The sequence below is a fragment of the Furipterus horrens genome, unplaced genomic scaffold (genome assembly GCF_987537825.1).
Source record: "Furipterus horrens unplaced genomic scaffold, mFurHor1.1.pri manual_scaffold_1, whole genome shotgun sequence".
Lineage (NCBI taxonomy): Eukaryota > Metazoa > Chordata > Mammalia > Chiroptera > Furipteridae > Furipterus > Furipterus horrens.
The window spans coordinates 217,938,437-217,949,332 of record NW_028327171.1 but is presented as its reverse complement, the minus strand read 5'-3'; the positions used below and the strand labels follow the sequence as shown (position 1 = coordinate 217,949,332).

Sequence of the window (10,896 nt, the reverse complement as noted above, 5' to 3'; positions counted from 1 at the left end):
GGTCGGTCCACTCGTGTCTGCCCAGGCTCCGCCTCCTGCCCAGCTCAGGAGAGAAGAGCTGGCAGGGCACCCTCAGGCTGGTGGCCCACACACGGCTCACCCAGCACACAGCTGGCGTGGGGCAGCCATCAGTCCTCTGCCTGGTCCTGCCACCAGGCCACCCGCGCCATTACCCTTGCCATTACCCTTGCCAGACTTACTGCGCTTTCCACTTCCTGGGTGGCCCTGGGCAGTCCCTGCACCCTGCCTCAGTTACCCTTTCTGGAGAATGGGGATCCCAACAGCCTCTGCCCCAGGGTTGTTGGAAGGATGCAATGGGGGTGGAATAGGGTTCCTGCTCTCAAGACCTCTGGCCAGCTCAGTTCTGCCCTCCCTCTGCCCTTCACCCCCCACCCCAGGCACATGTCCAAGGCCCGGCAGGAGGAGAAGGAGTCCGAGGGCCCCCTTGGGAGGCAGGACCTGCAGGAGGCGTCAGTCCAGCTGGTCCGTGGCATGCAGGAGTGGCCGGACGGCTGTGCGTACCGAGGGCAGTTCGGGCTGGACATGAAGATGGGGTACGGAGAGTTCTCGTGGCCAACGGGCGAGGTAACTGGCTTCCGATGCTTCCTCCCCTCCCGGCCCAGGGCTGCACCAGCCAGGGCTGGTCTCGCTCCTTCTGAGGGGGGTGTGGTGCGCACTCGTGGGCCTGGCCACAGGGGGGCGGCAATCTGATGTGTCTCCACCCAAGAAATCGTGGAACGTGCCCTGAGCTCCCAGGGGCCTCCAGACCATGTGGCCAGGACCGAGGCAGGAGGGCAGGGACCTGAGCCCACGATGGGCTGCCAGGGAGTGCTGGTCACCAGGACATTCGTGCCTCAGCACTGGCTCCTCTTCAGATTTGTGTCCGTCCTCGGCTGGTTTCTCTTTTATGGGACATCGTGGTGTCGGGGGGTCAGCCTGCCCCCTCCCTCAGAGTCTGGGAGGTTCGGGTACTTCATCCTGTCCTCCCAACACCAGGCTCTGCCTGTGAAGGGGGAGCAGAGCAGGGAGTCCGGCAGGGACCCAGGGGTCCGCCGAGCTGAAGCTTGGGCAGCCACGGGCTTGTGAACCAGAGTGGTACAAGGCAGAGGGTGTGCCACACCCCAGCAGCGACCTTGAATGCCTTACCTGTATCTGCAGGGCAGACCCGGCACGCTAATGCTGCAGGTCAGATGAGGCCCCAGGCGGGTGGACGGGCGCAGGGGCCATGGCCCAGTGCTGAGCGTGGACAGATCCCTCCCACGCTAAGTTCCCCGTCCGCCCGCAGTCCTGCACAGTTTGCAACACGCAGGCTTTCCTTTGAATGTTGGGGCGGCAGCTGTCCCCAGCCTAGGGCTTCCCTGCTGGTCAGGGGCCGGCTCTGCCAGACTCTCAGGAGGAGTAACCAGCAGAACCTGAATTAGACCTGAAACAGAAAAGGGCCTTGTTGGCTCTCGTAACTGGAAGCTCATCGCTGGGGTCCTGCAGCCTCTGCACGGCAGGGCCCAGGGCTCTGATGACCGGCGGAGGGAGTGAGGCTGGTGTTCCACTGCCCGGCAAGCCCACGGGGTGGCACCACATGGCTGGAGAGAGAACGGGCCCGGCAGGACCCTGACCAGGCTTGGGGATGGGTCCTGCGGCCAAGCCCACATCAAGGTCTGGGCTGGGGACAAGGAGCCCTCTGGCTGGCCCGGCTGGGTCACGTGTGTGGGGCAGGGCCAGCCCACTGAAAACCAGTGGGAGTCGGCTCAGTTGCCAGCGAGAAGAGAAGGGACACTAAGCAGGCAACACTGAGTCCCCTTCGTGTAGAGCAGGGACAGTCGTTGAACGCTGGCTGGCCTGCTTCCGGTGTGAGGGCAGCAGCTGATGCGCGTGACAGTTGAGTCTGGCAATCGGACGTCACCTTCTCTCTTCCTCCTGGGCCCCCAGGGGAGGGACAGGCCCCGGTAGACTGGCGCCTGACACTGAGGAGTTTAAAATCAAAGGCACCCCCGTGTTCCTAGCCAGAGCCCGCAGCCCACAGTGACTGGAGACTGGCGGGCCCTGCTGTCCGTGAGCTTGAGGGGAGGCGGACTGGGTGAGAGCTGAGGCCAGGCCAGAGCTCCAGAGTGGGGACAGCTTGTGACCAGATCCAGGGTGGGCACTGACCCATCACGGGCTTACCTTTCATGACTCAGCTCCCCGCCGAGCCAGGCAGGAGGGAGCACGGCCGTCGGGGCTGACCCCTGGCCAACCTCTGCATGATTCGGGTGACCAACCTCTGTTCACATTGGCCATCTGAACTCGAAGGGGACCCTGTGGCCAGGCAGTCCCCAAGTTTACAAGCCCAGTGGTCCCCACTCACGGCTGGCCAGGCGTGGGCTCAGCTGGGCGGCCGTCCTGAGGGTCTGGGTGGTGAGGGGCAGCTTCTCTGACTCGCGTCACAGAGCGCTCTGTCCACAGTCCTACCGCGGGCAGTTCTACCGGGACCACCGCCACGGCTTTGGCACCTACACGTGGCCGGACGGCTCCCGTTTCACCGGCATGTTTTACCTCAGCTACCGAGAAGGCTACGGCACCATGTACACGAAGGCACAGCTCTTCCAGGTCAGGGGGGGCCCTGTGTGCAGGTGAGGGGCGGGGCCATGTGTGCCTGTGTGTGTGCAGGTGAGGGGCGCGGCCATGTGTGCCTGTGTGTGCAGGTGAGGGGCGGGTCCATGTGTGTGCCTGTGTGTGCAGGTGAGGGGCGGGTCCATGTGTGCCTGTGTGTGCAGGTGAGGGGCGGGGCCATGTGTACCTGTGTGTGCAGGTGAGGGGCGGGGCCATGTGTGCCTGTGTGTGCAGGTGAGGGGCGGGGCCATGTGTGCCTGTGTGTGCAGGTGAGGGGCGGGGCCATGTGTACCTGTGTGTGCAGGTGAGGGGCGGGGCCATGTGTACCTGTGTGTGCAGGTGAGGGGCGGGGCCATGTGTGCCTGTGTGTGCAGGTGAGGGGCGGGGCCACGTGTGCCTGTGTGTGCAGGTGAGGGGCGGGGCCATGTGTACCTGTGTGTGCAGGTGAGGGGCGGGGCCACTATATTTTCAAGCCACTGGACAAAAAGATGCTTAGGTTCTGGGCAGTTTGTGCCCTAATAGATGTACATCTGCATATACTAGTGGGGGTGAAAATGAAAACACCAGGAAATTGGAAGCCTCTTCATTATAGTTTCCCCAGAGTAAGGATGGAATGTTAGCAAGTCATATGTACCTTTAGACAGAACATTAAATGCACCTAAATGCTTACTTTTTTATACATAAACTGGATCATTCTCTGTACACTGTTTTGAAACTTGCCCTTTTAACTCCCAGAGACCATTCCTGGTTTTGCAAATACAGACCCCTTTTCCTGTCTTCTACTTTATCACAGTATAATTTACCATAAAATTCACCCGTGTTAGTGCACAGCTCTGACAGCCTGACAAACACGGGGCTGTGTAAGTACCACCACCGCCGAGGAATAGACAGCCCCCCCGCAGCGCCACCCCATGCCCCACATAGCAGGCCGCTCCTCGCCCGCTTCCTTCTCACCATCAGGTTGCCTCTGCGAGAGTGCCACATGCCTGTGATCATGCTCCGTGTCATTTCCGACCGCGTGTGTAGCTGTGTGTACACGGCTCCTCCCTTCTCATTGCTTCATAGTGTTTCATTGCAGGTCCATCCAGTCTTCCACTCCCCACTGGCAATTATGAATAAAGCTGCTTTAAATGTGTATACATACACATACATGTGGGTGCTGTATGTATGCATGCCTGTGTGTGTGTAACATGCTCCTGGATTTCCTGCTGTTCCTATCAATCCCACCTCCACCACGAGCCTTAACAACCACTAATCTGTTCTCATCACTGTATTTCCTCCTTCCCTGCAGTTGCATGTAAATGCATACACACAGCATGCAGTATTTAATGTTTGACTTTTTTCAGCCTAGGGCATGATTCTTTTGTGATTCATACATGTTTGCATATGTCTGCAGTCCGTTTCTTGATATTGCAGAGCTGTATTCCACTGCATGGACGTAAGTCATTGTCTGTTGATTCACCAGCAGCTGCACATGTGAGTTCTTTCAAGTGTCTGGCTATTATGAGGACAGCTGCTAAGAGCCTTTGATTACGAGTCTTCATGTGGACATAAGACTTCATTGTCACTTGGATAAGCACTGTGACTGGGTAGCAGTCACGTGCCGAGTGGTTTTATCAGGAACCGCACAGTGGCTTTGTAACGGAGCTGCGCCATTGTCCATTTCAGCCACCATTGCACAAAAGTTCTGGTTGCTCTGCATCTGTGTCAGCACTTGGCCTTGCCAGTTTAAACTTCTAGCCATCCTAATGGGTGTCTTGTGGTTTGAGTTTGCATACCCTAAGGACCAGTGATTGAACCTTTCCATCTTCTGGTTTGGCATCTGTATCTCCTGTGGTGAGGTGCTTATTCCAGTGCCTCACCCATTGCTTTTATTTCTTTTTTTAAAGTATATTTTGTTGATTATGCTGTTACAGCTGTCCCAATTTCTTTTCCCTTTGCTCCCCTTTCCCAGTTCCCCCTTCCCTCCAGCAATCCCATCCCCCTGAGTTCATGTCCATGGGTCGTGCATATAAGTTCTTTGGCTTCACCCTTCCCCATATTATTCTTAACTTCCCCCCTCTGTTTTGTACCAACCAGTTATGCTTCTTAGTCCCTACGCCATTTCCCCATTTCTACCCCTTTAAAATTTCATATAATAATGGCTTGGTGATGATGAACTCCTTTAGCTTTACCTTGTCTGGGAAGCACTTCATCTGCCCTTCCATCTAAATGATAGCCTTGCTGGATGGAGTAATCTTGGTTGTAGGTCCTTGCTTTTCATCACCTTGAATACTGCTTGCCAGTCCCTTCTTGCCTGCAAATTTCTTTTGAGAAATTAGCTGACAGTCTTGTAGGCACCCCTTTGTAGTTAACTCTCTGCTTTTCTCTTGCTGCTTTTAGGATTGTCTCTTTATCTTTCACCTCTGACATTTTTATTATGATGTGTCTTGGTGTGGTCCTCTTTGGGTCTAGCTTGTTTGGGACTCTCTGGGTTTCCTGGACTTGTATGTCTATTTTCTTTGCCAAGTTTGGGAAGTTTTCCTTCATTATTCTCTCACATAAGCTTTCAATTTCTTGCTCTTCCTCCTCTCCTTCTGGCACCCCTATGATTTGGATGTTGGCACGTTTAAAGTTGTCCCAGAGGTTCCTAAGCCTCTCCTCATTTTTTTTCAATTCTTGTTACCTCATTTTGTAGTGGTTGACTGTTTTTACTTCCTTATGTTCCAAATCACTGATGTGAACCCCAGCTCCTTCTCTTCACTATTGGTTTTGTGTGGATTTTCCTTCATTTCATTTAGCATAGCCTTCACTTCTTCCCTTATGCGTTTGTTGTACGTAAGCGTATCTGTCAAGTCTGTGAGCATCTTTATCACCAGTGTTTTGAACTCTGCATCTGTTAGGTTGGCTATGTCATCATCGCTTAGTTCTCCCACTGGAACTTTGATCTGTTCCCCCTTTTGGGCCATGCTTCTCTGTCTCCTCATTCTGACAGGCTCCTGTGTTTGTTTGCCTCTGTGTCTTAGGCAGAGCTGTTGCACCTGTTATGTTGTCAGGGCGGAGCCTTAGGTATTCGTCAGTACAGGGCGACCTGTTTCACCACGTGGTGGTGCTGTGTGTAGGGGAGGGGTCTTAGAGGGAACAATGCTGCTTGCTCAGCACTCACCCCTTTTCAGGCACTTCTCCCACTTCCGTATGTGACTGGTGCCTCTCTAGCTGTTGCCCTGGCCGTCATTCCCAGGGTAGATGGGTCTGCGGATGTTCTAGGACTGTGGGGTCCCTTTAAACAAGTGGACTCTGTTGAGAGACTGACAGTTTCCTCCTCCTCCCCAACCCCCATTGGTCTGCACAGTCAGAAGCAATGAGGCTTTATTGTCCCCAGCGCTGGAACCATGAGCTGTGCAGTCTGGTCTGGTGCTGGGAATGCTCCCCAGGTGTCCCTCCTGACTCTTTAAAATGTGTGACTGCACTTTCTGATGACCTGCTGCTGCTGCTATGACACCGCGTCCTCTCCACCCCGGCTCCGCCCCTCCTGCCTGTCTGGATGAGTATTTCTTCTTTATATCTTTGTTTGTTGGACTTCCATGCAGCTCGATTTCCTGGAACTTTTGGTTGTTTCTAGTTTTGTGGTAGTTGTGTTTCTTCTTAGCTGTGGAGGGAGATGCAGTGTGTCTGTCTAGGCCTCCATCTTGGCTGGAAGATTTCACCTATTGTTTTTAATTGGGTTTTTTAGGTTCTTATTAGAGTGATGGAGTTCTTTGTATATATAAGGTGCACTTGTATATATATATGGTCCTCCTTTGTAGTCCCACCTGCTGGTGTCTACCTGACCCTGAGCCTGGTGCCTCCACCCACACGCTGCGGGGGCACCGGCGCTGGGTCTCCAGCTTAGAGCTACAGGGGGTTCCTGAAATGAGCTCCTTGGTGCCATTCCCAACAATCTTCCACCTTGAGACCTCTGGTCATGCCTGCACCTTCTCAGAAAGGCCGCCCTAGGTCCGCAGCGTGTACTGCACAGAGGTGTCCGTGTCTACACAGTTTCCTTTGGTCCCTGTGCCTGGGGCATACGAAGCTGGTCACAAAGTCTGCCGCCCTCTGAGTCCTTCTGGTGGCCTTGTCTCGCAGGGGCTGTACAAAGCAGACCAGCGCTTTGGACCGGGCATTGAGACCTACCCCGATGGCAGCCAGGACGTGGGGCTGTGGTTCCGGGAGCACCTGCTCAAGCTGTGCACGGTGGTCCCCAGCAGCTTCTCCATCCGCAGCTACCCCGCGTTCTCGGGCTTCCTCGCGCATGCCCCGGGCAGAATCAGCCTTGCAGATGAGGAGACCACGCGGCGGGACCTGCGCGAAGAGCAGGACCCGTTCTTCTATGACTACAAGCGGTTCCTACTGGACGATGCCTTGACTCTGCCCCCCGAGGTGTACATCTACTCAACCAACAACACCCACATGCCGGTGACCCCGGCTCTCCGCAGAGACCTGGATGCCCACGTCTTCCTGCAGGACATCCCTCCGATTGTTGAGGATGGAGAACCCTGGTTCATCAAAAATGAGAGCCCTTTGATGGTCAAAATCCAGAAGCAAGCGTACAAGTTCAGGTAATCCGGGCTGCCGTTCTCACTGGTGTCTGGGAGAGCCGCTCCTCTGGCCCTGACCTCTGGCGCCTGGCTGAGCTGCTCTCGGGTGCTTGTCTGGCTGACACGGCCGATGATGAGGGGAGGGACAGCGGTGTTGGGGGCTGGGACACGCTGGGGTGCAGGAGGCCGCGGAGCCGGGATCTGCTGGCCTGCTCCGTGGAAGGAGGGGTCAGGAGGCAGCTTGGTGAGTGTGGAGCCAGGGCCTGGAAAGGGCTGTGGAACAGAGTAAACAAACTCCCAAGCCCATGGAGCTGAGTTCACACCCTGGCGCAGGAACCTGGTGCATGTTTTTTCCATGTGCATCGGAGCCAGTGCCCCGGACCGGCACAGGGTCATGTCTGTGACTAGATGGTCATGTCCCTATACAAAGTCTGCACAAAGAGGACTTGTTATTAACATGAAGTCTTACTACAGATCTTGGAGGAGGGCTAAGGGTGGGGACACCGGGCAAGAGTGGGCTGAGGGCTGGCCAGGCCTCTGGCTTCTCCAAAGATGGCTGGGAACAGACGGAGCTGCTCTGCTCGTGTCTAAGACTCCCCCACCCACAGCCCTGGGCAGGAGCAGCACCAAAGGGAAGCTGATTTCTTAAGCAAAATGTTCAAGAATATTTTAATCCCTTTCTTAAATGTTATCTTTAGATATTACTGCTCTGTTTTAGAATGCATATTTTGTGTGCACAAGTGGTTACTTATGCATTCATCCAGCTGTCCATCCATCTATCCATCTATATCCATCCACCATCCACATCCATTCGTCCACTCACCCATCCACCATCCATCCATCCATCCACCCATCCCCCCCCAGCCCCCCACCCCCCACCCATTGACTCATTGAGGCATCAGTCCGTCCATCCGTCCGTCATGCAAACATCAGCTGCTGGTGGCTGTTGGGCACAGAAGTTGTCATAAACCCCAGGTTTTTCCCTGCGGAAGAGGCTGTGCGCACACAGGAGGCTTTGCTGTGTGCGGTGAATGGGCCGTGGGACTTGCGTGTTCTCTGCTCAGACGGGAAAGTGAATGAGCATAGGGGGGGTGTGGTTGCTTGGTTGCCAGACCTGTGTGGGCACCCAGCCCCTTCCCACCCGGGGCCCCAGCACACACAGAGGGACTGGATAGGTTGGGGACGCGTGGGGCCTGCTCGCAGCCTTTCCTGCCCAGGGCAGATGCGTGGCCTGTGCATTGTCACTGGCGTGGCCCACCACCATGCCATGTCCCTTTGACCCTGGCCAGCAGAGCAGCCCCCAGGGCAGAGGGGGAGGGGAAGGAAGGGCTGGGCCATTTGGGGGTGAGGATGGAGGGGAGGAAGTGCAGGAGGGTGGCCCAGAGGGGCCCCGTGGGGGCCGGTGTTGGGCCTATGGAAGCTCCCTGTGTTGGCAGGAACATGAAGGCACATGCCAGCTGGAACATGGGCGCCATCCTGGAGGGGGACCGGAGAGGCTTTGCCCGCCAGGGGCCCAAGGAGCGGCTTTCCTGGGAGATGATCCTGAAGGCGGAGGAGGGGAACTACGACTGGATATACGGGATCCTGAGGGACGACCTGGCCAGTCCTGATGTGGCTGACGCTCAGGGCTACACCGTGCTCGCCGCGGCCGCAGTGAGCTCCCCTCCCCTGCTGTGTCTGCTGCAGGGTCACCCTTGACTGGGTGGGAGACATACCCTCCCCCCTCTGTGAAGCCGGTGTCCTCCCAGTCCCTCGGTGGGGCGTGCGGGGTCACATGGGAAAGGGTGAGGGCATGCAGAGCTTCGCACGCCTCGGTCACATGCGTGGCGTCTCTGAGCGGAGCCCGAGCGAGAGAGTGAGTGGCCGTCTGAGCTCAGGTGGGCAGGGCCTCACTCACTCGCGGAAGCCGTTTCTATGGGAGTAAATGTCAGGTGCCCAGTTGCCCTGTGCAGAGGCAGCCTGCTGTCCTCGTGAGCTGGCCTTCTCCCTCCAGGTTCACTGTCACATCAATATTGTCAACCTGCTGCTGGACAACGGGGCCGACGTGAACAGGTCCACGGATGAGGGCCTCACGCCTCTCGGCATGTGTTTCCTCCTCTACTACCCGACCAGGTCCTTCAAGCCCAACATCGCCGAGCGGACGGTGCCTGAGCCCCAGGTAAGCTGTGGTCATCGCGGCCAGGCTCAACCGCTGCTGTCCACCTGTCCTCGTCACCCACCCCTCTGTCTGCCTGCCCAGCTGCCCTCCAGTCTCCCCTCCTTGCACGGACCGGGTTCAGACGGGGTGAAATGTCGATAAGGCCTGTGGCCGGGAAGCAGGGAGCGGGGACGGAGTCTGCACGCTCGCCAAGGTGTTCTGAGCTCATGGCCAGGATGCTGAGGGACATGTGCCCTTAAGCCACTAGAGAGATTTGCCACCTTTCCTCTTTCCAGATAAAAGACACTTAGAGTTTGAAACACCTTCTGTTTAGTGAGCTGCTTAATGTCCATAAGCTGCTGACGGAGTTCAAATTGTAGCCGATCAACCTGGCCTTTCGGGCTGGTGGCAAAGGTGTCCCATAGATGATGTGGCATGTCCGCCCAAGAGTGCTGACTGGAGCTCCACTTTAGTGGGGTGGCACGTGGTCTCGAGAATCCAGGACCATAAGGAAGCTGTTGCTGGGTGACCACAGCATCCTGTTGCTCTCCCAGCCCCCGCACAGCAGACTCCGCGGCAGAGAGCGGGGCCAGGACTTCTTGGTCAATTTGCATTTGCAATAGGGTTGAGTCTTTTAGGTCTTCGGGAAGACTTGCTTCCCTGGCCAGAATGGGTGTAGGGGCTTGTCAGGTGGGTAGACAAACAGGCAATGAGTAAACTTTTACAAAATGGGTAATTTACATAACAGTGGCAATTTGATAGGTCCTTCTTGCCTGTAAATTGAGCATTTTTGGTGGTGTTACAAACCTAGGACTTTCTGCGTGTAAAGCAGAGACAGTCCTATTTCTTTAAAATACCAGGGGAGAATTAAGGGGTTAAACAGGGGCAGCTACTCCCTGGGAGGGAGTTGGGAGAGTAGAGTGCCCCCCTCCCATTCCTGCTCTGAGGCTAGAGAAAGAGAAACAATTTTATTTTTGGTGATTACTGCATTCCTTTGGTGTGCTCAACAGAGGGCTGTTTTTATTATCTAGTGACCTTGCAACTTTCACAGAGGCAGGAGAGATAGCAAGCTTGGCCCGGCTTGTGCCTGAGACGGCAGCTCCTAGGTCTAAAATTTACAGCGTTTCAAGGACTTATATGCTTACTTTTCCTTCTTATTTCTTTCTTGAGTTACCCACCTCAATGTTCTTCCTTCCCACGCCATGCATGGGTGTGGCATGTATCTCTTTCCTTTATTCCTTCTTACCCTCCTCCTTCACAGTCCTTCCTTCCTTCCCCCTGCCCAATCCTACTTCAACTTGCATAGACCATCTATGACTTACTTGGACTTCCTGCAACATACATAATTCTTTTGACCTAACATTCTACAAGAAGCATCTTAAGCCCGATTAGGCTGCTAAACGTTTGACCTAGGGAGTACGACAGACCAGTAGTTTAAGCGGATTTTCTTTGGGCCAGATTTAGAGGCAGAAATGATCAAGGAATTCATGGAGTGGGTCCAAATGCGCTGATTATAAGTAGGGCTCCCACTCTGGAGCCTGCCCCTGCCTGACAATGACCTGAAAAGCAGACAGGGCTTTCCAACCTCTTGCCTGAGCTGCCCCCTGAAGACAGCTC

General features: G+C 55.5%; 1 protein-coding gene across 1 annotated transcript in view; it reads left to right on the top strand.

Annotated features, from left to right (window-relative positions):
- The first annotated feature begins 404 nt into the window (after window positions 1-404).
- The window catches only part of ANKMY1 (ankyrin repeat and MYND domain containing 1), a 31,178-nt gene continuing 20,686 nt past the window's right edge, over window positions 405-10,896 (top strand). Inside the window, exons 1-5 of the mRNA XM_090285289.1 lie at window positions 405-585; window positions 2,440-2,583; window positions 6,691-7,163; window positions 8,579-8,795; window positions 9,136-9,300. Coding sequence (XP_090141415.1) covers window positions 493-585; window positions 2,440-2,583; window positions 6,691-7,163; window positions 8,579-8,795; window positions 9,136-9,300 — 1,092 coding nt within the window. The 5' untranslated portion in view covers window positions 405-492. The remainder of the gene's footprint in view (window positions 586-2,439; window positions 2,584-6,690; window positions 7,164-8,578; window positions 8,796-9,135; window positions 9,301-10,896) is intronic.